At 34.7% G+C, this 27,668-nt stretch overlaps 1 protein-coding gene across 16 annotated transcripts in view; it reads right to left on the minus strand.

Moving 5' to 3' along the window:
• ADGRL3 (adhesion G protein-coupled receptor L3) overlaps positions 1 to 27,668 on the minus strand; it is an 846,373-nt gene that overhangs the window by 39,677 nt on the left and 779,028 nt on the right. For 8 of the 16 annotated variants that reach the window (XM_073017343.1, XM_073017335.1, XM_073017332.1 and 5 more), the window contains 2 exons: positions 4,507 to 4,533; positions 1,581 to 1,749 (listed from right to left, as the gene is read on the minus strand). In XM_073017343.1, the coding sequence (XP_072873444.1) occupies positions 1,581 to 1,749; positions 4,507 to 4,533 (196 nt within the window). The remainder of the gene's footprint in view (positions 1 to 1,580; positions 1,750 to 4,506; positions 4,534 to 27,668) is intronic. The other 8 variants (XM_037989342.2, XM_037989350.2, XM_073017336.1 and 5 more) reach the window with 1 other exon arrangement.

Raw genomic sequence — 27,668 nt, forward strand, 5'->3', positions numbered from 1 at the left:
TTTCTTCTATCCAAATCTAAACATCTTTCCCAAGTTTTAGTCTCTCTGACTTCTCTAAAGTCTTTTAGAATACCAACCACTGTCTTCTTCTTGACATTTTCTCCTATCTTTAATTCAGTGTATCATCTTGATTCTCGTTCTTCCTTCCAGCTCTATTCTCACTCGCCACTTACATGTCTCCTATTCTTTAAATACATTGAGTGTGGCAGACTGCCATCTATTCACCATACCCAATTTCTTCTCTTTCTAACTAAAAAAGCTATACTATGTTTTTCTGTCTCCCTTGCAGTTTAGGTGGTACCATCAACAGAGTCCTATCTGATTTAAAAAAAAAAAAAAAATTAGTAGAAGCCATGTGAGCCACTTTCAAATCTTTAGTACAAAATCATCTCTCTCTCTCCCAGACTTCCTGTTGGATGTCAAAACCAAAGAGGACTATAAAATCATAGAGTGAGGCTGTTCGAATCTTCATCAGCCTATGTCCCTTCATGGGGCAACCCCATCCATTGGGCAATGAGTAAAACATAAACATATGTTGAGTAAGGTTTCTGTAATTTGGGAGGTATACATATTAATTATTTGGGAGGGTTCATCTATTTTATTTTATTTTTATTTTTTCTAAAACATCCTGTTATAGCAGGATTCACTATTTTAAAACAACCTCTTTTTAAGGAGAATTCTAATGAATTAGATTAGAATGCATCCATTCTAATGTTACGTCTTTTCTTTTCTGTAACATACATTTAGAAGCCTGCCTCATCATTACTACTCTATTCTGTATTTGTGATCGTGTCAACACATTTTAGATATCTACTACCTTCTAAATTTGAAACAGAGTAGTGTTTTGTTTTATGTTTGTCCACCTTGTGACAAGTGGACACTCTTTTCAACTTCTTGTTTTGGTCCCACCAGTCTCTAAAACTAAAAATCCTAGAAAGGGATACCATTACTTCTTATTTCCTTTGTTTTCCAAAGAAAAATTATAAATCTTATTGTTTTTTCCCACAAATTTTAAAACATAATGTTCTGCCTCATTTTCAGAGACATCTCTTTGAATATTTTATAGTTATTTTTACCCCCTTCATGTCACACATGAGTAAACTGAGACATGGAGAGGTTAATTAACTTGCCAAAAGTCACATAAGTTTTTAAATAGAAGAACAGAGATTCAAACCCACATATGTATATTTCCTATACTGTGATATATTTCCATGATGTGTGTGCGTGTGTGCATGTATCTCATGCCTCCACAACATTTTTAGAAAATAATTACTTCCTAATACACAACGAAAATTGGCCATCAATGGGAATATTAAAGACTATAAAGTCAAATCTACAAAAAAATAATTTTTGTTAATATTTTAAATCTGAAAATGTTTTTATTGTTTTTTACTATTGGACACTCTCACCAACTATTATGCTTGTATTTTGTGTTTGTTTTGCTTTACTATTATAAAAGATGAGTATCTTCATTTCTTATAGACAAACATATCAATAATAATATGTTAGAATATGTTATGGCTGCTTTGCTGTCATGAAATGTATGCCATTTATATTTTAAAAAAAGAATTCTAGCTTACCTTCTTCTGTAGGACACAATGGAAAATAAATATAAACATTCCCTGTAGAGAATTGAAAATGGTGAAGAGATACGCCATGATGACTGTGCTTTCATTAATATACATGAGTCCAAAGGCCCAGGTCAATCCTAATAGGCAGAGAAGAGCTATTGCACCTATAACCCATGACCTGTAGAGAGAAGAGAAAATTAAGGGTTATTAAATAATTGGTCTTTAATTAACAACCATATCAGATCAACAATACGACACTGAAAAAAAATGTTACAGTAACTTTTATTGACAAAATGTAAGACAGGTGGTGTAAGTACTTTAAGGTTTTAATGAGACTACAAGTTTTCAAGCTTGAGGAGATATACATGAATGAAAATGTAATGAACACAGAAATTCATTTAAGCAAAAGCAGATTTGTACCATAAATTATTCATGTATTTGCAGCACATATGCAAATGGCATGAGGTGTAATTATGGTGAATGGCAAGAGGAAAGCAGGCTATAAAGCTATGTTAGTCTTCACTGGTCTCACAGGGGTAACATTTGTTTGATTGATTTCCCTCTATTAGTGCTTCTTCTGATACATTTGTACCTCATTTTTTCAAAATTTCCTCTTTTTCCACAAAAATTTTATTGTTTACTGACAAAAATATAACTCGTATTAGGAGGAAATACATGGATTTGAAGTTAATGTATGAATTTAATGAGCCCTACTTGTCTAACCTATATTTATAAAGACTAAGAGTGAGGGATAGTAGATGGAAAAAAATAGTTCCACTCTAATGGAAACACTCTGTTTCTACTCTCCTTCAGTCTTTGGATCACTCTCTTCTATGCTACATTGTAGTAGATTTTAGAAATCAGTCATTTGGCAGCTTTGCTGAAAAAATTTTTGAAGGCTCAGAGACACTTCATTTCTTTGAAGTGTCTGTAAACTCAAGGGAGAAGATGAAGCTGAGAATGAAGATGGAGTGTATGAACGGAGTGGTATAGAATGAAAGACAAGCTCTCACTCCCATTCCATTCTCTTAGTTTCCTCCAAGATGTCATTTGCAAGAGTATAAGCAGGTAACAAAGTTCATATATTTGTGGTTAAGTTATGTATTGAATATCAAGATAAAATGAATTCTTGCAACAGGTGGGACTCATAACTGAAATGAAATCCTTCTCAACAACTAAGTATATGGGAGAACAGGACCAAATCAGTAGAGATCGCTATACACTAAAAAGCCCAACCTCTTTATTCCCAGCACATCTTCCTTGAAAAGGGTGAATTCATATTTCTTTCCAGCAGATTATTATCCTCCACTATAATGTCTCTGGAAGATATATTTACAGGGATTGAGACTTTGTAAAATGAAGGGGAAAGATCATATATGTTTATGATAATCTGAAGCTGAGTTCAATTTGTTTTTTAGAGAGAACTGCATCTTAAGAAAGATATGGTTCCAAAGTAGTTAATTATTAAAGTCTTATTAAAATTAATTATAAATATTTACTATTTTTCTCCCATAACAATCAGCCACTATATTTCATGTTTAAATGCCCACTAAATTTAACACGTTTAACTGAAAACATCAACTTTTTTTTTTTTTTTTTTTTTTTTTTGAGACGGGGTCTCGCTCTGTCGCCCAGGCTGGAGTGCAGTGGCGCGATCTCGACTCACTGCAAGCTCCGCCTCCCGGATTCACGCCATTCTCCCGCCTCAGCCTCCCGAGTAGCTGGGACTAGAGGCGCCCGCCACCGCGCCCGGCTAATTAAAGAATCTCTAAAGGAGTTTTGCTATTACATGTTACTGTTTCCTTATATCATTTAGAAAACATTTTAGGTGTTAATATTTCATTCTACAGCGGGATTCAGAAGTGTACTAACTTTCAAGGAAAAGCTCTCAGCTTCTTATGGATGTTCGAAAAAGAAAAAAAATAAGAATTGCCATTAAATCAAGGCAATATTGCTATTTAGATTTAGAAGCAAAATAATGGGATCAAATACTGAAGTCAGGTATTAACCACTGGAAAACACATGATGGGCCCAAGGGTTAAGTTGTAGAAAACTGCAATGAGCCCCGATTTCTTAAAAAAAAAAAAAAAAAAGAAAAAGAAAAAAAGAAAGAAAGAAAGAAAGAAAGCAAAAGCATGAAGAAGCGAAATGGCACTGGAGAAAAATGAAAACAAAGGACTCTTCACCAGAAGAACAAACTGAAAGTCTACAGCAAGATTGCCCATAGGTTACCAATCTTAGTTTATTCTTGCAGGACTTGTAATTTTAAAATATACATGGGAAAAATGTCCAAATGTTAACATTTATGTTCACATTTGTTAGATTAGTACAGACTTGTAGCTTTATTTCAGAAACTGAAATATATTCATACAGATTAGATCATTAATCAAGTGACAGGTGTCAAATTTGAAAGGGATAATTTTGCATATGTAAAAATTAATTTTTAAGAAGGCAATTTTTTTCTTTATTTATATTTAGTATAGCAATTCATTAATATCAATTGCAATTGGGTATTTTTATACCCGTAAGATCATTTTGAAGATATACCAGTAAATGACAGAATAATTTTAGATGAATGATGCCCAAACAAACAACAGAAAAGCGGACGTATGTGGCACAGAGGAACACATCACAATGAGAGGGAAGCTATTAAAAGAGAAACAAGTCTGTACCACAGGAAATTGCTATTGCTGTGGCACTAGATTCAGATGATATCCAATTAACAGAGGTGAAGCAGAATTTTTTTTTGGCAATACACCTGCAGCATATTTATTCTGCATGTAAGTTGTATGCCAGATTATTTTCCTGCACAGTTTGCTCTTCTGCCTCAATGTGAATGACAGAGGCTCTAATGATTTTTCAGTACTGATCTGACAGCTGGTTCATGGGACCACACTGATAAATGGAATTTATCAGCCATTCAGGTCATTCTTACTTGATGAAGGGTCTGTTATCCTCATAGCTAAAGAATGCATAGACATAAAGACAAGAACACCAACATTAGCATTTTATGACAAAGAATTTCATATGAAAAATATTCTCCTGGTCCCCAAAGGCTTCTGTCCCCCACCTCCCTAAAAGAAATCATAATCCTTTATATCTAGAAGGTAAATCCTAAAATGACCATGAGAACTTAAATAACAAGAAATGAAAGCAATTTTATAATACTGCAATATCCCTTCTAAGACTCAAAATTCCATTTTTTTCATGTGCTCATATTACTTGTGACTTGAAAGAGACATTTATTTCTTAGAGATCACATTTCTCTAGAGAATGAGAAATTTTATGAGCAATCTTGAAAAGGCTTGGGGGCATGCTTAAAATGACAGATTTCATGTCACCTAAAGGTATTCTTATTCCGTAACATTAGTAGGTAAGATTACTTAATTATGGACAGTACGCTTCTAAGTAATTTTAACTTGGAGATGATTGACCTGAGTTAAATCTTAACGTTATAGCCTTTAGAAAATAATCTATCTTGAGTACTTTATAACTCTTTCTGTTTGTGTTCTGAGTAAGATAAACCTGAATAATCATTCGTAGTAATAGGAACAAACATACAGCACCTGCTTATTTTCACTTACGTTTACTAATTTATTTAATATCATTTAGATAAAATAAGGTACTAATAATTTGTGAAGATAAGGAATGGTTTGGATCAATTTTTATGAACATAGTTTTTGCTTAGAGAATTGCGATAAGAAAAAGAAAGAAGAGAAACTGTTCCTTTCTCTTCTCTCTTGTCAGAGGCAAGATAGTTTCCTATATTATGCATACACAAATAAAGCTTCTAGAAAGGCTCCAACTGTGATGTATTTTGAATAAGGAGAACCACTGATGAAAACTTACTCTCCAGAATGATGAAATAATAAAGAATGGTATTTGAAGCCACTTTGCGTGAGGTTTACATCCTAGCTCATCCACTTACTAGCTACCTATTTGATCTTAGACAAAAATTGATTAACTTATGGTTGTGTCCTTTTATACATATATAAGATGGTGATAATTATAATGCTAGTTTCTTGTGATAATGAAACAATTTATTATGAATAAAATGCTCAGAACTGTGTCTAACACAAAATGTGTTCAATAATTATTATATATGCATATTATTATTAGACTACTCAAAGATAGGATAAAATCACACCTAAAATACAAAATTTCTCACCCAGAGAGTAAAACCCCAAATACATACATGTTGAGTAAGTAAATTTATTGAAGGATATTTCAGGAGTAATATGATGCAGTAAAATAGATGTGGCTGAAATAAGTTGGTAAACGGAGCAGAGAATGACTAGAACTGTATGTCCAAGGGGGTGATCACTAGTCATGTCTGGCTATTTACATTTAAATTCATTAAATGAAATTAAGTTTAAAATTCAGTTCCTCAGTTACATCAGTCACAACACAAGTACTCAAAACCTTCACATAGTAGCTACCATAATGGATATGTCCATCATCACAGAAAGTTCTATTGGTCAGTACTGGACGAGGACATTCAAAAAGAGTTTTAAGCCAAGAAATGGAAATCCAAGAGATATTTAAATAATGCCATGGATGTGTGAAAGATAAAGAGAGAAGAATTTGTAAGAATTGATGGTATTTAACAGCTGTAAAACAGGCCTAGAAAGAAAAATCCTGTACTTACATTACTATCAAAAATTTATAAAACATAATATGTGATATTTATTATACTATATGCATTCCCATTGCATCAGTATATTCCATCTGTGATGTACTGTTCATGATTCGAATAACTCTACCTTAATTCATATAGTACAAGGTCAAGAAAAGAAAGTTACAGAGGTTGACACATAGGCATCCATGCAAAAATGCTCCAGGAAATGGATTAAGCTTTGTATATATTTTAACTAAATTTCATTATGTATATTTTGGATACACAGCATGATGCTATTGGATACATGTAGACAGTAAAACTGTTACTATATTGAAGCAAATTAATGTATCCACCATCTCACATAGTTACCAACTTTTTGTTTGTTTGTTTTTGTAGCAAGGCAGCCAAAATCTACTCATTTAGCATGAATCCCATACACAATGCAATTTTATTACTTATAGCCCTCATGTACATTATGTCTCTAGACTTGTTCATCCTATATATCTGCTACTTTGTTTTCCTCTGATCTACATCTCCCCATTTCTTTCCCCTATCCCTGTGTTTCGTTCTCTCTCTCTGTACTATAAAAAACGTTTGTAAAAATTAAAATACAAAGTTTGCAATATAACTGGTGAGGCCGCATATGTTTTGCTTTTAAGATGAAATATGAGAAAGTAGAGATTTCAGGGTGCAATTCAGCAGTTTTTATCAATTGGTGGGGACCATTCAGTTGCTCCATTTAATAACAAAGACAACAGCAACTCCAGCTTCACTTACAGTTTGCTATAGTTATGTGTAGCAGTAGTGTTCACAGGGATGTGGCCACAAGTGAATTGTGACATTTCTGGGTCTTGTCAATTAAAGGATGGGAATTGGTCTCCTCTTTACCATTTGTTGCTGTCCTTTTACTAGGAGAAAGTGATGCAGAGCCTTAGGCATCAAGATGGAAGTTGTTTATTTATGTGGAGCTGAAATATTAGGTTTAGACTACCTACTACTAGACTCTCATAAAGCAGAGTTTAAGGCACAATATTTTAGAATTTTTTTTGCAGTGGCTTGATTTGTGCAATAATTAACAAAGCATTTATTTTATCCCCAAAATGAGACAATAATATTCAATGATTTAAAATCTAAAGATCACTAAAGATAACCTATAATATGTCAGTACCCTCCATAATTTTTGTCAAATATTCTACCAGTCTAGATGATCTAGTTTTATAGTTTCTCTCCACCAAATCCAAATTAAATTGATGGTAATGTCATCATGCTGTTGATTCTTTTTTTTTTTTTTTTAATTTGAAAAAGCAGATCCCCAGAACTAGTTTCTATAGCTGAAAAATTTTTATTATGTTTTACCAATGATAATCCATTTAAACAAAATACCATTACAGGTTGTATGACTAAAACAATTTTACTGGAGTATATTTAAGAATTTTGTAAAAATGTCGATGCAAAGGCCTAATACGTTCTTAGCAGATGTTAAGAGGAATTTATAGGTTACCTTATCATTTATAAGTATGACTTACAGATTTTTCAAGATCAAACTATTCCTGATAGAAAAAAACCCGGTAATATATACCAATGGATCTGTATGTTGAGTGGGCTTTTCCTCAATCAATAACGAGGCTTCCAAACTGAGGGCTAAGAAGATTCAGTTGCCCATATTCTAAAAGGAGCCAGCAGTAACCTGAGATAAAGAACTTCCATAAGCTTTACTTAGAAGTGATCTGAGAGACACTGCTTTGCCATACTACAAGCCCAGGTGTTCCAAGTCCTTATAAATGCAAGGGGACAAACAAGGCCATTTTAGGTTTGTAGTATTCACGGAATATATTAAATAGTAGGAAGAAGAAACAACTTTTATTATACTAATCCCCTAGCCACAAATCTTAGCAGGCAGTGGAGGAAGAATGTTTTACGTGGGTATGTTATTAAAGTTTTAAGTTGGTCAGACATATAATAACACGAATAGATCGGCAACATTACAATGTATATCTAAAATAGCAGTAAGTGATCTGCTATGCAGTGGTTCAAGGATATTTAAGATAGCATAGCTAGATTAGTGATCAGAAAAAAAAACTAAACATTTCATCTTTTATTCTATTACATTAAAAATGCTCAAATGGTTATACTTATGATAGAAATCTTGACAGCTTAATATTTCTTCCAAATGTACCTTATGTTGATGGGACTATACCATCCTGAAATTATATTATTATATTTGTTCTTTGTTCATCACTATAGGAAGAATAAAAGGAAAAGATATTCCGAAATTTTTTTTTTTTTTTTTTGAGACGGAGTCTCACACTGTCACCTGGGCTAAAGTGCAATGGTGCAATCTCAGCTCACTACAACCTCCGCCTCCCGGGGTTCACACAATTCTCCTGCCTCAGCCTCCCGAGTAGCTGGGAATACAGGTGCATACCACCACACCAGGCTAATTTTTTGTATTTTTAGTAGACACAGGGTTTCACTATGTTAGACAGACTGGTCTCAAACTCCTGATCTTGTGATCTGCCGCCTCGGCCTCCCAAAGTGCTGGGATTACAGGCATGAGCTACCATGCCCAGTCTGGCATTCAGAATTTAATTCAATGGTTCTGAGTAAAATATTAACAATTTTTATCTATGGCCATATAATAAATAAGCATTAAAGATATTAAAAATTCTTCAAAAACATGAAAGTCACATACATATAAAAATTATAAATGACAGAGATTATTATATTTCAACTATGAATTTTATTACCATTTAAGTATTCCTACCAAAAGCTATATTCCTATGTTTTGTTCATAGGAAATTTATTAAGAGAATGAAATGAACCAAATAAATGAAACAAATGGTTTAGAATACATCACAAACATTTTAGAATATATAATAAATATTTTATCCCTATGACTCAAGGGTCTCATAACAATGTTGCAAATTTGAAATCAAAACACCAATATTAAACTTTAAATAATAGATTATGTGCTGCTTATGAATCAGGTAAGTCTGAAATTAGGAAAAACTAAGTATAATAAATTAAGACAAATAAATATCAAATCAATGACAGACAAAATTTTACTTTCTCTACAACTCAATGTTATACAAATTATGTTTCCTCACAACTCAATGTTATATAAGTTTCTTTAACTCAACATATTAATACTATCAAAGAATTAATTTATATGTGAGAGAAGTTAAGGGTATCAACAAGGAGAAAGAATAATGAAGTATTAAATTGTACTTCATTTATATAATTAAATGCTTATTAGAATTTAGTATCCCTCTCTATCAGATTTACAAAAATGAATTCGTAGGTTGCATACAAATAAGATATGGGCATACCTCAGAGATACTGCAGGCTCGGTTCCAGACCATCACAATAAAGTGAGTCACAAATTTGGGGATTTTCCAGTGAGTATAAAAGTTATGTTCACATTATATTGTAGTCTATTAAGCATTAAATAGAGTAAAACACTATACATACCCTAATTTAAAAATACTTTATTGTTAAAAAAAAAAAAAAAAAAGTTACCAAATCTGAGGCTTCAGCGAGTTCTAATAATTTTGCTGATGGAGAGTCTTGCCTGGATGTTAAAACTGCTGGATCATGAGTTGCTAAGGGTTATGGGAGCTATGGAAATTTCTTAAAATAAGACCACAGTGAAGTTTGCCACATCAATTAACTCTTCCTTTCATGAAAGATTTCTCTGTAGTATGTCATGCTGTTTGATAGCATTTACTCACAATAGAACTTCTTTCAAAATTGGAGTCAATCCTCTCAAACCTTGTTGCTGTTGTATCAACTAAATATGTAATATTCTAAATCCTTTGTTGTCATTTCAACAATGTGCATAGCATCTTTACCAGGAGTAGATTCTGTCTCAAGAAACAACTTTCTTTGCTCAACCCTGTAAGAAGCAACTCATCACATATTAAAATTTGATGATGAGATTGCAGAAATTTAGTCACATCTTCAGGATCCACTTCTAATTCTAGTTATCTTGCTATTTCCACAACATCTGTAGTTATTTCCTCCACTAAAGTCTTGAACTCCTCATTCATCCATAAAGGTTGGACTCAAATTCTTCAAAAATCCTATTGAAGTTAACATTTTTACTCCTCCCATGAATCACAAATGTTCTTAATGGCATCTAGAATAGTGAATACTTTTCAGAAGGCTTTCAATTTATTTTGTCCAGATCCATCAGAGGGAGCATTATCTATGGCAACTAGAGCCTTAAAAAACTTATTTCTTGAGTAATAAGATTTTAAAGTAGAAATTACTCATTGATCCATGGGCTGCAGAATGGATGTTGTGTTAGCAGGTAAAAAATATTCATCTCCTTGTATATCTCTATCAGAGCTCTGGGGTGACAAGGTGCCTTGTCAGGGAGCAGTAATATTTGGAAAGAATTTTTTTTTTTTTTTTTTTTTTCTGAGCAGTAGGTCTCAACAGTGGGCTTAAAGTATTCAATAAACCATGCTGTAAACAGGTGTGCCTTTCATCCAGGCTTAGTTGTTCCATTTATAGAGCACAGGCAGGGTAGATGTAATATAATTCTTAGGGATTTTCAGAATTATAAGTAAGCACTGGCTTCAACTTACATTCACCAGCTGCATTAGCTCCTAACAAGAGAGTCAGGCTATTATTTGAAGATTAGAAACCTTGAAGCCAGACATTGACTTCTTCTCTCTAGCTAATAAAGTTCCAGATGGCATCTTGTTCCAATAGAAGGCTGTTTTGCCTACACAGAAAATCTTTTGTTTAGTGTAGCCGCCTTCATCAATGATCTTAGCTCTATCTTCTGGATAATTTGCTGCAACTTCTACATCAGCACTCACTGCTTCACCTTGCAGTCCCATGTTATGCAGCTAGCTTCTTTCCTTAAATCTCATGAACCAGCCTCTGCTACCTTCAAAAAAACTTTTCTTCTACAGTTTTCTCACTCCTCTCTGCCTTCACAGAACTGAAGAGAATTAAGGCCTTGCTCTGGATTAGGCTTTGGCTTTAGAGATTGTTGACACTGGTTTGATCTTCTAACAAGACCACTAAACTTTCTCAGCAATAAGGCTGTTTTGCTTTCTTATCATTCATGTGTTCACTACATGAGTACTTTTAATTTCCTTTAAGAACTTTTGCATTCACAACTTGGCTAACTGGTATAAGAGGATTAGCTTTCAGCCTGTCTCAGCTTTTGACATGCCTTTCTCACTAAGCTTAATGGTTTCTAGCTTTTGATTTAAAGTGAGAGACACTTCCTTTCACTTGAACTCTTATAAGCCTTTGTAGGGTTATTAATTGGCCTAATTTCAATATTTTTGTGTCTCAGGGAAGAGGGGAACCCAAGGAGAGGAAAGGGAGAGAGACAGAAGAATGGCTAGTTGGTGGAACAGTCAGAACACACACATTTATTGACTAAGTTTGCTGTCTTATATTGGTATGGTTCACGGTGCCCTAAAATAATTGCAATAGTAGCATCAAAGATCAGTAACCATAGATAACCCTAAAAGATATAATAATAATGAAAAAGTTTTGATATATTGTGAGAGTTATCCAAATGTGAAATAGATCCATGAAGTAAGCACATGCTGTTGGGAAAATGGCACGGATGGACTTGCTTGAAATAGAGTTGCTACAAACTTTCAATTTGTAAAAAATGCAATGTCTGGGAAGTATTATTACCAAAAAGAGAAGCACAATAAAATGAGGTATGCCTGTATGCAATTTTTGAGTCTTATGTTTGAATAAAATGATAATATCATTCTATTATTAATCAATATTAAAGTATGAAAGGCTGTATGCTGGTGACTGAAAATATGGACGTGCAAACCAACCTGTCTGAATTTGAATGACAGCCAAGCATTTTAATAACTCTGCAATATTTCACTAATTGCGCCTCATAGCCGCCTTCTGTGAAATGGGGATAGACACTGAAGTTCCTTCATAGGACCATTGTGCGTATCAAATAAAAGGTCTTGGTAGTTTTATTTATTACAAAAAACTATGCAAACATACACAATTTTTATGTGCAAAAGTACTATATAAATATTTGCTATTGTAACTGCTGTTGTGTATTGACCTTCTGACCTCAATAAAGGGGTTGTAGGAAAAAACACATACATGATTCTATATTAGGTTTTTTTATTAAGTATTTTGGAAATTATATATTAAGTGTAAATACAAAGAAGATGAGGGAGTCACTGCCTTTTTCTGAGTTGATCTTTAATACATACATTTAAAGGGCCTCAGTCTATATAAAGTGGCATTTTCTTTTAGATTATTAGTTTAAATTTAGTAAATGCTATGCATTTTCATATTCTGAGTTGAAATTGAAGTATTTCCAAAATTCCTACTGAACATTAAAAGAGATAACCAGAATTCTTTGGTTTACATGAGAACTCTAATTCATGAATATATTATATCCTTAGTGTTGAAAAGTCCATTATATAATGGCAATGTTCTGCTAAGTGCAATCATTTGACTATAAAGAATAAAAGCCATAACATCACATGTGAAATGTTCCTGAAGATTCAATTAGAGATTTAAGTTCCAGAATTGGATTGTTTAATGTTTTTTTCTTATGACTTTTCTAAACTTTGAAATTTGAATAGGAAAAATGAAATAAATGAGAAGATGCCTATATATGCACATTTATATTTATTTCCAATAGTTTTTATTTTGAAATCAATGGAAACTTGAAGTCAGTAACACTTCAAGATCCATAAAATATTTTTAGCAAGTTGACATATCTTACTTATTGATATTTATGATTAAAATTTACAATGTTTTCTGGTTCACTTTTGGAGGTCCAGTGTTTTCTACACTTACATTGAGCCTTAGAATTCATGAATTCCTTAGAACCTGTAACTGTGGGGCTGATAAAATATGGTCATTGGAATGTAAGGAGATGAAGTAGTTTAAGGACTATATTACCTACTCTCAGGATTTATATTTTCCACTTACAGAATATACAAACTTTTAATTTAAGTAAAATAAGTCAAGAAACTAATAACCTTTTGTAATCTTTGCCAAACATGCTCTGACTAGGTGAAATTCTGTTATATTCTTCCTCATACTGTATGGTATTTTCACCTCTCTTTTCACCAACTTCCAACGGAAACATTCATTGAATAAACAACGGATTATAAACTGCTTGGGAGAATAACTAAAACACAAGGAAAGCACAACTGAGAATTGAAATACATCTGTACTAACTAAAGATTCCAACAAATGGAACCATCGAAGGCGCTGCAACACAGTTGGAAGCAGGCAAGGTTTATTTAATTTTGGAAGTATCTTATCCTATTTATAAGCCTCAGTTTTCTCAACTCCACAATCAATAAGATAATCTCACTTGGATCTTTTTAGAGTTGAGTGGACTCAAGAAAAGAATATTCGATGGTCCTTAAAAGGTTACAAATTAGTAAAAGCTTTTGAAGTACACTCTGAATCATTGAATTTATCATTTATATGGAACAGTGAATGTCCTTTGTAATTTTTCTTGTAAAAATTTTGAAAAAAATCACACTCCACATCTACTGCACAAGAGCTATTACTTTGTCAGTGAGCAGACCTGATTAATTACTTAAGAGCTCTATCTCAATTCTGCTTTTAATACAGAAGTCCAGTGAGATATAATTATTCCTAATTCAAATTGTTAAAGGAAATTGAAAGATAATCTTCTTAAAAAGATGTCAATGAGAAAAACATTAATAAATATTATAGAATATTTAAACAAAATAATAAATCAAATTTTATAAATACATAAAAAGCTACAAGTCACAAAATAAAAAAAAATTAAATCAGACATATTCTAAGCCAAATGGCAGCTTCAAAAATGTACTAAGAATTAACATCAATTGGAATTTACTCTCTGATGATAATAAAGTTAGATACCAATAACTAATAAAATATGTATATATGATATGACTACATGAAAATTATCCATTTGCTGCTGTCTCTAAGAAAGCCTCAAGTCCCACACCACTTTGCAAATAAGTTCTACCTAAAACTCAACAAATAATTCTTCTTCTAATCTAGGTTAAGCCTAAATGCAAAAAGAAAAACTTTTTATATGTATATAAAGGATTTAAAAATTCAAATTTAGAAAAGCAAATGTAAAATGGCTTGGGCTTATAAAACCAGAATTTATAATTATCTGTGAAGATTTAGAGATAAATCATAGAACTATTTTGATTACAAATCCAAAGTAATGTTAATGTTGGTTACAGAGTCACTTTCCTGTTCCCCTGATGAGTCCAGGTGTTAAATTGTACATATCCCCACTGCTATGCAAACTCCTTCATCTTCTTCTCCTCAGTGTTTCCATACCCCAGCTGCATCACACACATGAGGCACATCTTCCCTTTCATAGAGTGTATCAGGATGATATCTCCTTTTGGCTTACATCAGCCACCTTCTGTTTACAAATACCATACCTACCGCCCCCAGTGTGTGAACTCTTCCAAGTCTTCTGCATCCACAGACAGTCTCCCTCAGCCCCCATTCCAGCAGGACAGGCCTTCCTCTAAAGGAAAGCTGGGGCAGTGAGGCCACACCAGTCAGCATTCTGTCCTTCCTACACCAATCCAGTTGGGCTCCTACTTGTCTGGCACTTTCACACTCAAGAAAGTATATTGTTCTCTCTCTCTCTCTCTCTCTCTCTCTCTCTCTCTCTCTATTTCTTGCCAGTATTCTGCCTTTTCCTGACGTCTATGCCAACAAAATACCTGGTCATTCCTAGGTCTTGTCTTGCACAGCCCTTCATTGATAATTGAGTGAGTGCAATCACCACTGCAGTGCTGAAAAGCTCTTGGTCTTTTCCCCTCTAAATCTGTATCTACTGCAATGAAACTGAGTCTCTTCTGGTAACCAGGAGTCTTATATCAGAGACTCCTCTCCTGACACCCTCTATCTCCTAATTGATCTACTCAATAAGAACCTGTTATCCTGAAATGCCTACTGCTCTGCAAACTCTTGTAAGAACGTAACACAAAACTTCTGGGAGCTCTGTTTTCCTCTGCTTTTAATATGCCTATGCTCCATCACAGGGAGCCAAGGAAGCACCTGCTGGCCTTTGGGGTGCCTCTTGGTATCTAGCACCTACCAGGTTAAAGTGTGTTATCCATAACTAGTTATATTTTATGACCTCCACGCAGTACATGTTGCAGCACTGCTCAATTTGCAAACAGTGAAATTTTTCAGGAATCTACATTCTCTTGAATTTGATCTTAAGTGCTGTACTCCAGCCTGTGCGACAGAGCAAGTCTCCATCTCAAAACAACAACAACAACAAAAACAAAGCTCTACTTTTAGTATGTCCACATAAAATGCTCGACAAAGGGTTACTTAGAGAAAACATGGACGATTTCTTTAAGAAAGGAACCATGCTTTCTTCTCCAGCACAGCCAGTGGGTGGAAGGCCTGCTTCCGTCCTCCTTTCCATTCTTTCAAGAAAAACTTTTATGAGTCTACTCATAAAAGTTTTTATAATGTATTTTTTGTCTTACCACAGAACAAAAAATACATTATACTAACATTTTATTTCAGAACTTAGTTAAAAGCCTTAAATAAGCTATTAAATAACAAAAATGTAATGGTGCATAAACATCATAATCAACTAAGATTTATTCCAGACAGAAAAAAGAGTTAAATCAATCTATCATGTCACTTACTTCATAGTCTAATAGACAGTCTCAAAAAAAAAAAAAACCTCCCAATAAAATTAAAAAAAAAAAAAACTATTTGATGAATTTTAGTATTTTTCAAGAAAAAAAAAAAACAATTCAGAAAACTAGTATATAGTAGTTTCCTTAACTTGGTGGAATTATTCATTTTTTTTAAAATCCATAGCAAATATTATATTTAATGGGAAAACTTCAAAAGGTGTATTTTTAAACCTCAGGACCCAAGCAAGGATGTAGGTTATCCTGGGACCTGCTCAATTATGATACAAATCAAATACAAAAATAAATAAATAACTGGTATAAAGCTGAGACATATAGAGATAATTTTTAACTTATTATTTAAATATGACATGATCATCTCCATAGAAAATACAAATGAGTGCGGAGAAAAGGTGTTGTAACTATTTAATAATGTTCAATAAGTTTGTCAGATATAAGATCAACATGCAAAAATTAACATCATTTTTTTATTTGGCAATAATAAACTAAAAAACAGGGAAATTAGGTATCATATCTAATAGCAACAAAACAAAAAGAATCTATACAGAAATCAACCAAGCAAAGAATGAATGGACATTAATGGAGAAAAATCTTAAAAACCTATAAAAGGATATGATGGAAGGCCTCAATAATAGATAGACATGTGTATGAATGGTATGACTTAACCTCATAAAGATACCAGGCCTTACAACATAATCCATACATTTAATGTAATTCGAATTGAATATATTGAAAGAATTTTAACAACTGATTCTGAAATTTATGTGAAGGAATAAAAAAAATTCTGAGTAACTAAAACAGTTTTGCAAGAGATGATCAAAACGGGAGGACTCACCCTACCAGATATTAAGCAAGTTCTAGTAATGATGTAGTAATGATAGAAAAACACAAAGTATGTCCATGGAACAGAAGAGAAAGCACAGAAACAGATTTAATGTAGGATAGTGTGATAGCATAAATGTTCAGAAAAAGGATGGATTATTTAGCAAATGGTGTTGGAAACTTAGCTTATTACATAAAGAAACAGAAAATGTCCTTCAAAGAGATTAAAGATTGTAACATGAATTGTAAAACTGTGAGACAAACAAAATATAGCATGGAAAATAAAAGTCCGGGCGCGGTGGCACATGCCTGTAGTCCCAGCACTTTGGGAGGCTGAAGGGGCAGATCATGAGGTCAAGAGATGAAGACCATCCTGGTCAACATGGTGAAACTCCATCTCTACTAAAAATACAAAAATTAGCTGGTCATGATGGCATGCACCTGTAGTCCCAGCTACTTGGGAGGCTGAGACAGGAGAATCACTTGAACCTGAGAGGCGGAGGTTGCAGTGAGCCGAGATCATGTGACTGCACTGCAGCCTGGTGAGAGAGCAAGACTCCATCAGAAAGAAAGAAGAGAGAGAGAGAGAGAGAGAGAGAGAGAGAGAGAGAGAGAGAGAGAGGGAAAGGAAGGAAGGAAGGAAGGAAGGAAGGAAGGAAGGAAGGAAGGAAGGAAGGAAGGAAGGAAGGAAGGAGAAAGGAAGGAAGGAAGAAAGAGAAAGGAAGGAAGGAAGGAAGGAAAAGAAAGAGAAAGAAAGAAAGAAAATAAAAGGGAATGAAGGAAAAACTAAATTTTAAAATTCTTAGTTTAAAAGGATTTCAGTTGAAAGACTTCGAAAGCATATACCTTAGAGGAAAAAGTTGATGGTTTACATTTATATATTATAAATTATATACTAATATTTGTACCAAAAGGAAAAAGTAACAGAGAGGTAACAGACTGGAAGAAGATATTTGCGATAGCAAAAGCATTCAAAATGGATATCAGCAAGTAAAAGAAAAAGGACAGGGAAGCTAACAGAAAAAAGTGGAAAAAATTAAAACCATTAAAAAAAGAGAGAGAGAAAATCTAGTAGAAACAAATAGGTACACAAGTTTTACTAAAACGTCTCTTTGAATATTAAGAGATATGCTGCATTACAGCACATTCTTAAAACTTACAGAACGGGAGATCTGGCAGTTTTAGAAACCTTTCCACAGCTAATTGTGCAAGATGCAGTAAATTCAATGAAGGCAGAAAAATCAGAGCACTGTGATGATGAAGACTATTACAAAGAAAATGTGCTACTTTTTGAGTCATATCATGGAACGTATAATATATTATCGAATAGTGTCAATACTTGTGATAATAAATTATTACTTTTTATGCTCATGGGTTATTATCTTAATCTCAAAATTAAATAGTTTTAAATTGTAGCCTTAGACTGTCAATCTCAGTTGTGGAACAAAGAGGATTTTTGTGTTAGCACTTTGAAGTATCTGGTTTAAAATATCAACTTCCATAGGCAGCAATCCAGAGTGTTGCAGAATGCATGCTAAAGTAGCACATTTATAAAAGTACCAGGGACCTTGATGACAGACCTTTTAAGAATACATAACTGTATGTAGTGGAGAAAACCAGCAACAATTGGTTCTCAGCCAAGAGAAAATTAGATTAGGAAATTTTCAAGTGAGGACTGAGCGGCTCAAGATGCTTAACACTCCAGTATACAGTCTGCACATTTTAATTACAAATCCAATGATTTAATACAGTCTTTTGTCTTAGGTAACTCTGACTTGTATGCTTTCAGCACTTTTCAAATGAGGTAAATAAAAAATAGCATTTAAAACCAAGTAACACTCCTGATGGAAACCAGTGCCGAAAAACAGGAGAATGAGAAAAGCTGAAATCTGTTACCTTATTGTTGTTTTGCTTAAACGGGGGGTATTTGTTTGGAATTGGGGGAAACTGATAAGCACCTGGAGTATGGTGATGCATTTGGCATTCCGTTTGTGTAATCCACTAACCTTTCCAGTGATTAATTTGCTAATCAGTGATCATCTGCAGTAACTTCAATGATAGAGCATTTTACAGACTTCTTTTACGAAGAGTGGTAAAATTGAATAGCTTGAGCAATGATTCTCAAGATTTATGTATCATAGTATTTTTTGGAATTTGGGGAGAATGTGTATGTATCTAAAGCAAAGCAGAAGTAGTGTTCTCACCCATCTAGGGGGCTTTTCTATCGCTAATGAGTGACATTCTATTGCCCAAGACTGTAAGTGACTGCATACATATAGTAAGTAATGAATTTAGGCAACAAAAATTGTAAAAAAAAAAAACTTGCATTATAGGCTATTCCTTCCTTTCTTCTGACATTTTTGTATACCTCCTAGACCAACTAATTTTCTACCATTTCCCTTTCTCCCCACAAATTGTATCCTGTCCTTTGAAACTCATGATCCAAACTCAACAAATTCCCTTAAATCCTAAACTTCATTTTTGGTGTTTCTGTCACTTACTGCTTTTAAGTGAAATTGTTGCCCACCAGCAGCGCTTTCCCTTAGGAGCACACAAACTCAAAGGATTGGTTCTCTCTCATCCCTCAGGTGGTGGAAGTGCCATCACCAGATCATGATTTCCCCAGTGCAAAAACCCAAATCCTCTGAGGTTTTGCCATGGGTTATTCAGTACTATCTTCTTGTTTTTGTTATCTTGCACATTCCTAGACCTCTTCTTCTTCTGTCTCTCCATCTTTCCACTGCATTATCACCCAATTCATGTTCATACTTTCCCCCATGAGCAGCCCAGATACTATGACCATTTACTTTGCTATAACCCCTTTCCTCTTTAATGATTCGAAAAAAACACACACACATTGAGGTAGCTGAACAAGGCTGAAGAAAAAAAAAATGTGTTTTTTGTTGTTGTTTTTTGTTTTTGAGATGAAGTCTCGCTCTGTGACCAGGCTGAAGTGCAGTGGTGCGATCTTGGCTCACTGAAACCTCCGCTTCCCAGGTTCAAGTGATTCTCCAGCCTCCCGAGTAGCTGGAATTACAGGCGCCTGCCACCACGCCCAGCTAATTTTTGCATTTTCAGTAGAGACGGGACTTCACTACGTGGGCCAGGATGATCTCGACCCCTTGACCTCATGATCTGCCCATCTCAGCCTCCCAAAGTGCTAGGATTATAGGCACGAGCCACCATGCCCGGCTGTTTTTTGAAGACATGTTAAATTCCTAACAACTTTCTGGGTTTTTTTTTTTTTGTTTTGTTTTTGTTGTTGTTTTTTTTTTGAGATGGAGTTTCATTCTTGTTGCCCAGGCTGGAGTGCAATGATGTGATCTTGGCTCACTGCAACCTCCTCCTCCCAGGTACAAGCGATTCTCCTGCCTCAGCCTCCGGAGTAGCTGGGATTACAGACACATGCCACCACACCTGGTTAATTTTTGTATTTTTGTAATAAAGATGGGGTTTCACCATGTTGGTGAGACCATGTTGGTCTCGAACTCCTGACCTCAGATGATCGCCCTCCTGGGCCACCCAAAGTGCTGGGAATACAGGCGAGAGTCACTGCAGCACCCAGCCTATAACAACAAATTTCTAATGGCACTTAACATCTGAAATGCCAATCATACTTCCCCAGTGCATGTGATTTCCCATTCTCCATAAGAGATATTTCACATCTTTCTTCAATTCCAAACCTCTTTCCCATCAAAACTCCCTCAGCTGAATATTTCCTAGTTTCTTGAAAAAATGGAAACAATCTGACAGTTGCAAATGTTTGCACTGTCCAGACCTGTCAATTTCTTGTACAGCACCCAAACTCATCCCCGGCTGCTGCTTCCTTTGATTTTTGCTTTCCATAACATGATGTTTTTACATTTACCTCAGTGACTTTTATTCCCAAGTCATCTTCACCAGAACAATATTCTTCTTGAGTAGTTTCACTCAGTAATTCACTTTACACACTAACAACGCTGAAATCCCTGTCTCTCATCCTGACAAGATTATTGTACACGAAGACACCTCATAATTGCATTCTGCTGGCCAGATTTTATAGTTCATAATTTAAAATATTAACATAATCATAGGTGTTAAACACAGGACCCTTAATGATCATCGTTATCCAATCAATACCAGGATTAAGGCTTTTTGAACATGCCCTAGAAAATGATCTAAACTGATATGTTTTCTGAAATGACAATCTCTTAAAAATTTGACACATTTTACTAGATTTATAGGTATGCAATTTGATGTGACAAGGACTATATCTAAGAGTTAAGTAAATGGACAGTGAAGCCAGACTGTCTGTTGAAATCCTGGTTCTGGCACTAACTAGATCTGAGGTTTGAAGTGAGTTAATTAACCTCTCAGAAACCTCAAAGGATTATTGCAAAGATTAAATAAATTATCACATGTAAAGAATTTAGAACGGTGCCTAGCACACAGTAAAATGTCAATAAACTAACTATTCTTATTATTTGGCACACATTTTCCAAATAGACACAATATTTAAAATTCAAGTTGATGTTTAATCAGGTGCAGAGATTACAGCTGATATGAGGGCAGAACCAGGGAGCACCTATCTTTTATTTCAGAATCTATGACTACGTTTTGAGTATGTGACTCAAAATACAATGGAATGTTTAACTTCAATGCCTCACAAAGTTTCACTTTATCTCCAAGAAGCTTTAAAAAGAGGCTGATTTGAACTTGGAGGTCCAAATCTTTCAGTCTAACATCACTTATTTAAGTTTTCGCACAAAAAAATTTTTAAGTCAGCAAATTTTGGTCAATTTTCACACAAAATTAAATGTATTAACACATATAATCATCATACTAAATAAAGCCCTCAATTTAAAATAAGTTGTGTTATTTTAAAGAAAGCTATGTTAGGAAAAAAAAAAAATGTATTCCTAGTTGGTTTTTGTTATAGCATACAAGGCAAACTCCTAAAAACCACAAGATTATATTATCAAAGAGATTTCATGCGTATTTCACTTAGCCTTTAGAAGAAATTGTATTTCTGCTTAAGATGTTTAAGAACTTTAAGTAGTAACTAACTGGTTAAAAATCGGCTTATATATTTTTAAAAAGTTATGTTCATTTTTCTTAAAACTGGATTCAAACAAAAAAAGACATGTTCAGAAATAATTAGAAAGAGATTTACTTGATACAGTTCCAGACATAGTATCCTAAAATATGGCACCTTCAGATTTGAGAAAACAGCAAAAGTGGGAAGGTCTCTTTGACATTGCCCCACCCTTCTCCTCTGAAACAGACCATAAAAGAATTCTCTGACTTTTCTCTCTGAAGTAGATCATAAGACCCTTACCCCAGAGATAACCACCCTGTACCCAGAGGAAAGGAACATTTTTATCCTCTAAGACATAGAGACACCCACAGTAATCTGAGAATAAACAGGCCTTGCTAAATTCTCCTCAGTTTATTAACATTGAATCATAACCTTTTGTCTTCCAATCGTATTTCTCCACATCCATCCGCTTCTTCATCAAACTTAGTAAAAAAAATTCCCAAGTTTAACTGCGTTCCTTGAGTCTCCATTTCTGAAAGCTCTAATAACATGTAAAACTTGTATTAAATTAATTTGTACGCATCTATCTTGTTAATCTTTAGTCATAAGAGTCTCAGCCATGAACCTAGTAATGGGTGAGAAAAGAAATTTTTTCTCCCCTATGGAATCAAATACTTTATTTTGGAATGTACAGTTCCAAATCCTATTTCTTGTGTAGTTGTTTAGGAGCTGAAACTGCACTAAAATAAATAAGTTAAAAAGTTTATGAAGTCATTTTAGGATATTTTTTAGTTTTACCTATAGCACATGAGATTCAGTTTTACAAGTTGGAACTAAATATCATTAAAGATAAGTACTCGGTTTTGAACTTTTATTCTAAAGTTTAAAATCCAAGGTAAATAAATAGCAATTACCTTTTAAAAGTGAATACAAAAGATAAAAACAGAGTAAGTTTTAAAAATTTTATCCCCGAATCAGAAGTGGATTTTTCACTAATATTTTAATGATACAAATAAGAGCAATACAACATTAGAGTGAGTTCTACCTCATAAAGAATTTGCAGACAGATAAATTACAATAATTAAATGTTCCCATTTTCATAAGACTTCATTACATTTTCATTATGTAGATATAGCCACAGTAGCATATTAACAATAGAATATCAGACTTGATTTTTTAGAAACTGTTTCACAGCTCAAAAATATAGAAGGATAATCCTTTCAGGGAAATGACATTCTTATATTGTTCTTTCACAAATATGTTTTCGGACATAACGTAAGGTGAGATAGTTTTAAAATAAAACGTTTTTATAAGAGTACTATGTATTCATCATACTAGCTTCTGAAAACTCAAGAGTGAAATGGTGTAATAAAAAATAAATATTTGTTCTTTGTACCTGATTCCTGGCACAGAGCTCCTAAAAGCCCTTGAAATCTCCCACGTGCCTTCTGCATACTAATGAGATGACTAGGTGTGTTGAGGGGGAAGGTGTGTGGCAAGGCGATGGCAGGAGGCTAGAGAGCTTCAGGATGGGGCCTCGTTCCCAGAAGGATCAAGCTAACATTTAAAAGGCCGAATGAGGCCGGGCGCGGTGGCTCATGCCTGTAATCCCAGCACTTTGGGACGCCGAGGCGGGCGGATCACAAGGTCAGGAGATCAAGACCACGGTGAAACCCCGTCTCTACTAAAAATACAAAAAATTAGGCGGGCGCGGTGGCGGGCGCCTGTAGTCCCAGGTACTTGGGAGGCTGAGGCAGGAGAATGGCAGGAACCCGGGAGGCGGAGCTTGCAGTGAGCCGAGATCGCACCACTGCACTCCAGCCAGGGGGACAGAGCGAGACTCCGTCGCAAAAATAAAATAAAATAAAATAAAATAAAATAAAATAAAATAAAATAAAAATAAAAAGGCCGAATGTTCAGCCTCCTCTCCCCTCCTGCATAATCACTGGGGAAAAAAGGTGGGCTGGAGATAGAGTAGCCAATGTCTAATCAATCATGCCTATGTGATAAAACCTCCATAAGAAATTCCAAAGAATGGATTTCGAGAAGCTTCTAGGGTGGTGAAAACATCCACATGCCTGGGAGGGTGGTTTCTTGGAAAGGGCATGAAAATTATGCCTTCTCCTCCATACCTTGCCCTTGCATCTCTTCCATTTGGCTGTTTCTGAGTTATATCCTTTATAATAAAGCTGTACTTAGAAGTACAGCACTTTTCTAAGTTAAGAATTGTTCTAGTAAATTATCAAATTTGAGGGATGGTTGTGGGGACTCCTGAATTTGTAGTTGCCTGAGCAAAATGTGGGTATCCTGGGCACTCCACTGGCACCTGGTGCCTAAAGTGGGGGCAGTCTCGAGGGACAGAGCTGTTAACCTGTAGGGTCTGCGCTAACCCTAGGAGTTAGTTTCAAAACTGAATTGCATTGTTGGACACCAGTTGCTGCTGGAGCACTGGTTGGTGTGTGAAAAAAGGACATGTATTTGGTTGAGAAGTGGTATCAGAAAACACTATGCAAGCGCATAAAAAAGGAAATTTTAAATTATGCATAATCCTGACACTAAAACATTATCATTATTAACTTTAGTACATTTCCATTTAGTCTCCTTTTTCTCTATGTATAATCATTTATTTCTGACAAATAACAATGAGTGTTCATTTAATGTCCAAAAAGGTATATTACACACAGCTATTTTATAAAGTACACTTCATAAAATTTTATACTATATAACACTATATTTTATTTTTAGAAAGACAGTTAAATAAAAAATTATAAGGTATCAAAATGCGTGCCTTATTATTGCTTGAAGGAAAGGAATTGTGTTGCTTAGGTAATTTTCATTGACAAATAATTTTTCTCCAAAACATGTGACTTATTTAGTTTCTTACATTCATGAAATTACACAACAAAGTTACTAAATGTGTTTTGATAACTAACTGATTTTTATTTGTTAATAAAGCCTTTGGACAGTTGTATTTTCTAGAAAGCATATGCAGTCATGTGTCATTTAACGATGGGAATACATTCTGAGAAATGTGTCCTTAGGCGATTTCATAGTAGTGTGATTATAGAGTGGTCTTACACAGACTTAAAGGATTTAGCCTACCGCACATCTAGGCTATATGGTAATGCTTATTGCTCTTAGGTTATAAACTTGTATAGCATGTTACTGTGCTGAATGCTCTAGGCAATTGTAACACAGAAGTATTTCTATATCTAAACAAATGTAAATGTAAAAAAGGTACAGGAAACAAACGGTATTACAATCTTATGAGATTACCATCATATATGCGATTGTCATTGGCTAAAATGTCATTCTGCAGTGCATTACTGTGTGCGTGGATATGTGTGTATATATTTCGATTATATATAAGCATATATATGCATGCTTGTACCTATATACACACACACACATATATACATATAGATATAAATAGATTTTATAATTGGATTATTAATTTATAACCTGTACATATATTACTATATATTAATATCAAGGGGAAAAATAGAAGATTAAAACTTCATAATAATATTATATTTGTCAATATTACATAATTTTTTTCTAGGTAAATAAACATTTTTCAACACACTGAATACTTATGAATCATGATAATTTATTGCATTACTTTAAAAGAAAACATCTACTGGTCAATAGGTTAGCAGGTCTCAGTCATAATTCTATCACATAAAGAAATAATGGTATTGTCTGCATCCTTCTTATCTAAGATCAGCCTTCACTTGTATACTGTATCCCATACTCTTTTGCCTATTCAAGTGTAGATGCCAGATCCCGTACAATTTCCTCTCTCTTTCCAATATCAACTAATTATGTATTCTTACCAAATTAAAAGGAAAAGACTGTAACTATCTCTTACTTAAAAACAAACCAATTATCATCAACAACAGCAACCTCCTGAACCTAAGATCTCTGTCCACTACTACATTTCTCAGCTCTTGTTTACAGCAAAAGACTTGAAAAGATTGTCTTTACACGTGGTTTCTAACTCCTCCCCTCCCATTCTACCTTCACTCTACTCTAATAAATCTTCATCAACCACTCTGTCAAGCAGCCTTTGTCAAGTTCACCAAAGATCTCCATGTTGCTAAATTCAGTGGTCAAGTCTAAGTTCCCATCTCATTTGAAAAGCTAGATTCAGCTAGCTTCCAGGATCTGTAGACTTCTTCCTATCTCACTGGCTACTCCTCCTCAATCCACTTGGCAGGTTCTACACTTCTTCTAAGATCTCTAAAAGTCGGAGTGTCCCAGGGTTACAGTCCCTAGTTCTCTTATTTTCAGTGTCTACCCTCAATCTCAATATCTTACCCAGTATCATGGGTTTAAAATAAAATCGACCCTGACCCTTTCTCCCAAGGTTGTCTAGGTTTGAGGAGTGGCCAAGGGGCGGCAGGTCGGGAGAGGTAGAAAAACCTTGGACGTGTGGGGCACAGTGTCCACATACCTGTGCATGAGGCCCCACATGTGGTATCTAGCTGGAGGCAGCTAGATAGAGAAGGAAGACAGGCGGTGAGCCAGGAGCCATATCCTGGCATGGAACTCTAAGACATCAAAGGATTCTAAACTCACACTTGATCTTCCAAGTGTTTTTGAAGGTGTATCTATCACAAGAGGAGGTTAGGAGATATGTCCTCTTGCCCTGAGCTCTGCAAATGTTGAGACTGTCCTGTTCCCACAGCCCCTTTGCCGGACCTTTGCTTTTCCAGATTCCCTTCTAGCCAGGAGTGGTCATATGATTCAGACATGTGATGCCAGCAAGGGGCTTCTGAGGAATATTTTACACCCCGAACATGGGAGAGAAGCCCATGAGGAAATGCTCATGGGGAGAATCCTTTCTCTTATCTCTTCTTTCCTGCTTTTGAATGCAACCAAGAAAGGATATAATAATGCTTAGAGCCGAAGAAGTCATCCTTGGACCATAAGATGACGCAGTGCATGACAACAGTCAACATTCCAAGGATGATGTAAGAACTTTGGTCCTTGTTGACATTACTGAGCTTTTGAACCAACTCTAGAACACTTATCTCTGAATTTTAAGTTTCATACATCACCAGTGTCACTATGATTTAGGACACCATACTGGTCAGCATTTGATACTTCCAGTAGCGGCCATTCTAACAGAAACATACTTTATAGTGACTAGTGAGAGAAATCAGTTTGGCTGGAAAATCACCATTTCAATTGTTTACGATATCTCTATGCCTCTTTCACTGTTGTATTTTTTTCAAATCATCTCACTTTTATTTTCTTAATGTTTTAAAAGGAAATAAATAACTGCCATAAATTTTAGAAAACCAGGATAATTTGCTATTATAGAAAATAATAGATATATAAAGTGAAATCAATACTGAAAATAAATAAAACATGAGTAACACTAAAAACAAAAAAATAAAATCTATACATTGATGATTCCAAATTGTATCTTCAGCTTTCACTACTCCAACTTCCAACTCAGCATCTGCACTGAGATATTCAGCAAGTTATCTTACAAAAAATAAATAAATAAATAAATCTGTTCAACCCTCAAAAGTGATCCCTCCACAGTTTTCCTCATTTTGGTAACAACCATTCACTGTTCTGGTACCTCAAGCCAAAAACCTTGGAGTCACACTCCACTCCGTTCTCTTAGAATCTACATAAAAATGTAGGCTGGGCTGGGCGGCTCAGGTACTTTGGGAGGCCAAAGCAGGAGGACCACCTAAGGTCAGGAATTCGAGACCAGCCTGGCCAACATGGTGAAACCCCGTCTCTACTAAAAACACAAAAAATTAGCTGGGCATGCTGGCACATGTGTGTACTCCTGGCTACTTGGGAGGCTAAAACAGGAGAATCCCTTTAACCCGGGAGGTGGATGTTGCAGTGAGCCAAGATCACGCCACTGCAGTCACTCCAGCCTGGGCAAAACTCTTTCTCAAAAAAAAAAAAAAATATATATATATATATAAAATATGTAT

Source organism: Chlorocebus sabaeus, chromosome 7, assembly GCF_047675955.1.
Source record: "Chlorocebus sabaeus isolate Y175 chromosome 7, mChlSab1.0.hap1, whole genome shotgun sequence".
In the NCBI taxonomy this organism is placed as follows: Eukaryota; Metazoa; Chordata; class Mammalia; order Primates; family Cercopithecidae; genus Chlorocebus; species Chlorocebus sabaeus.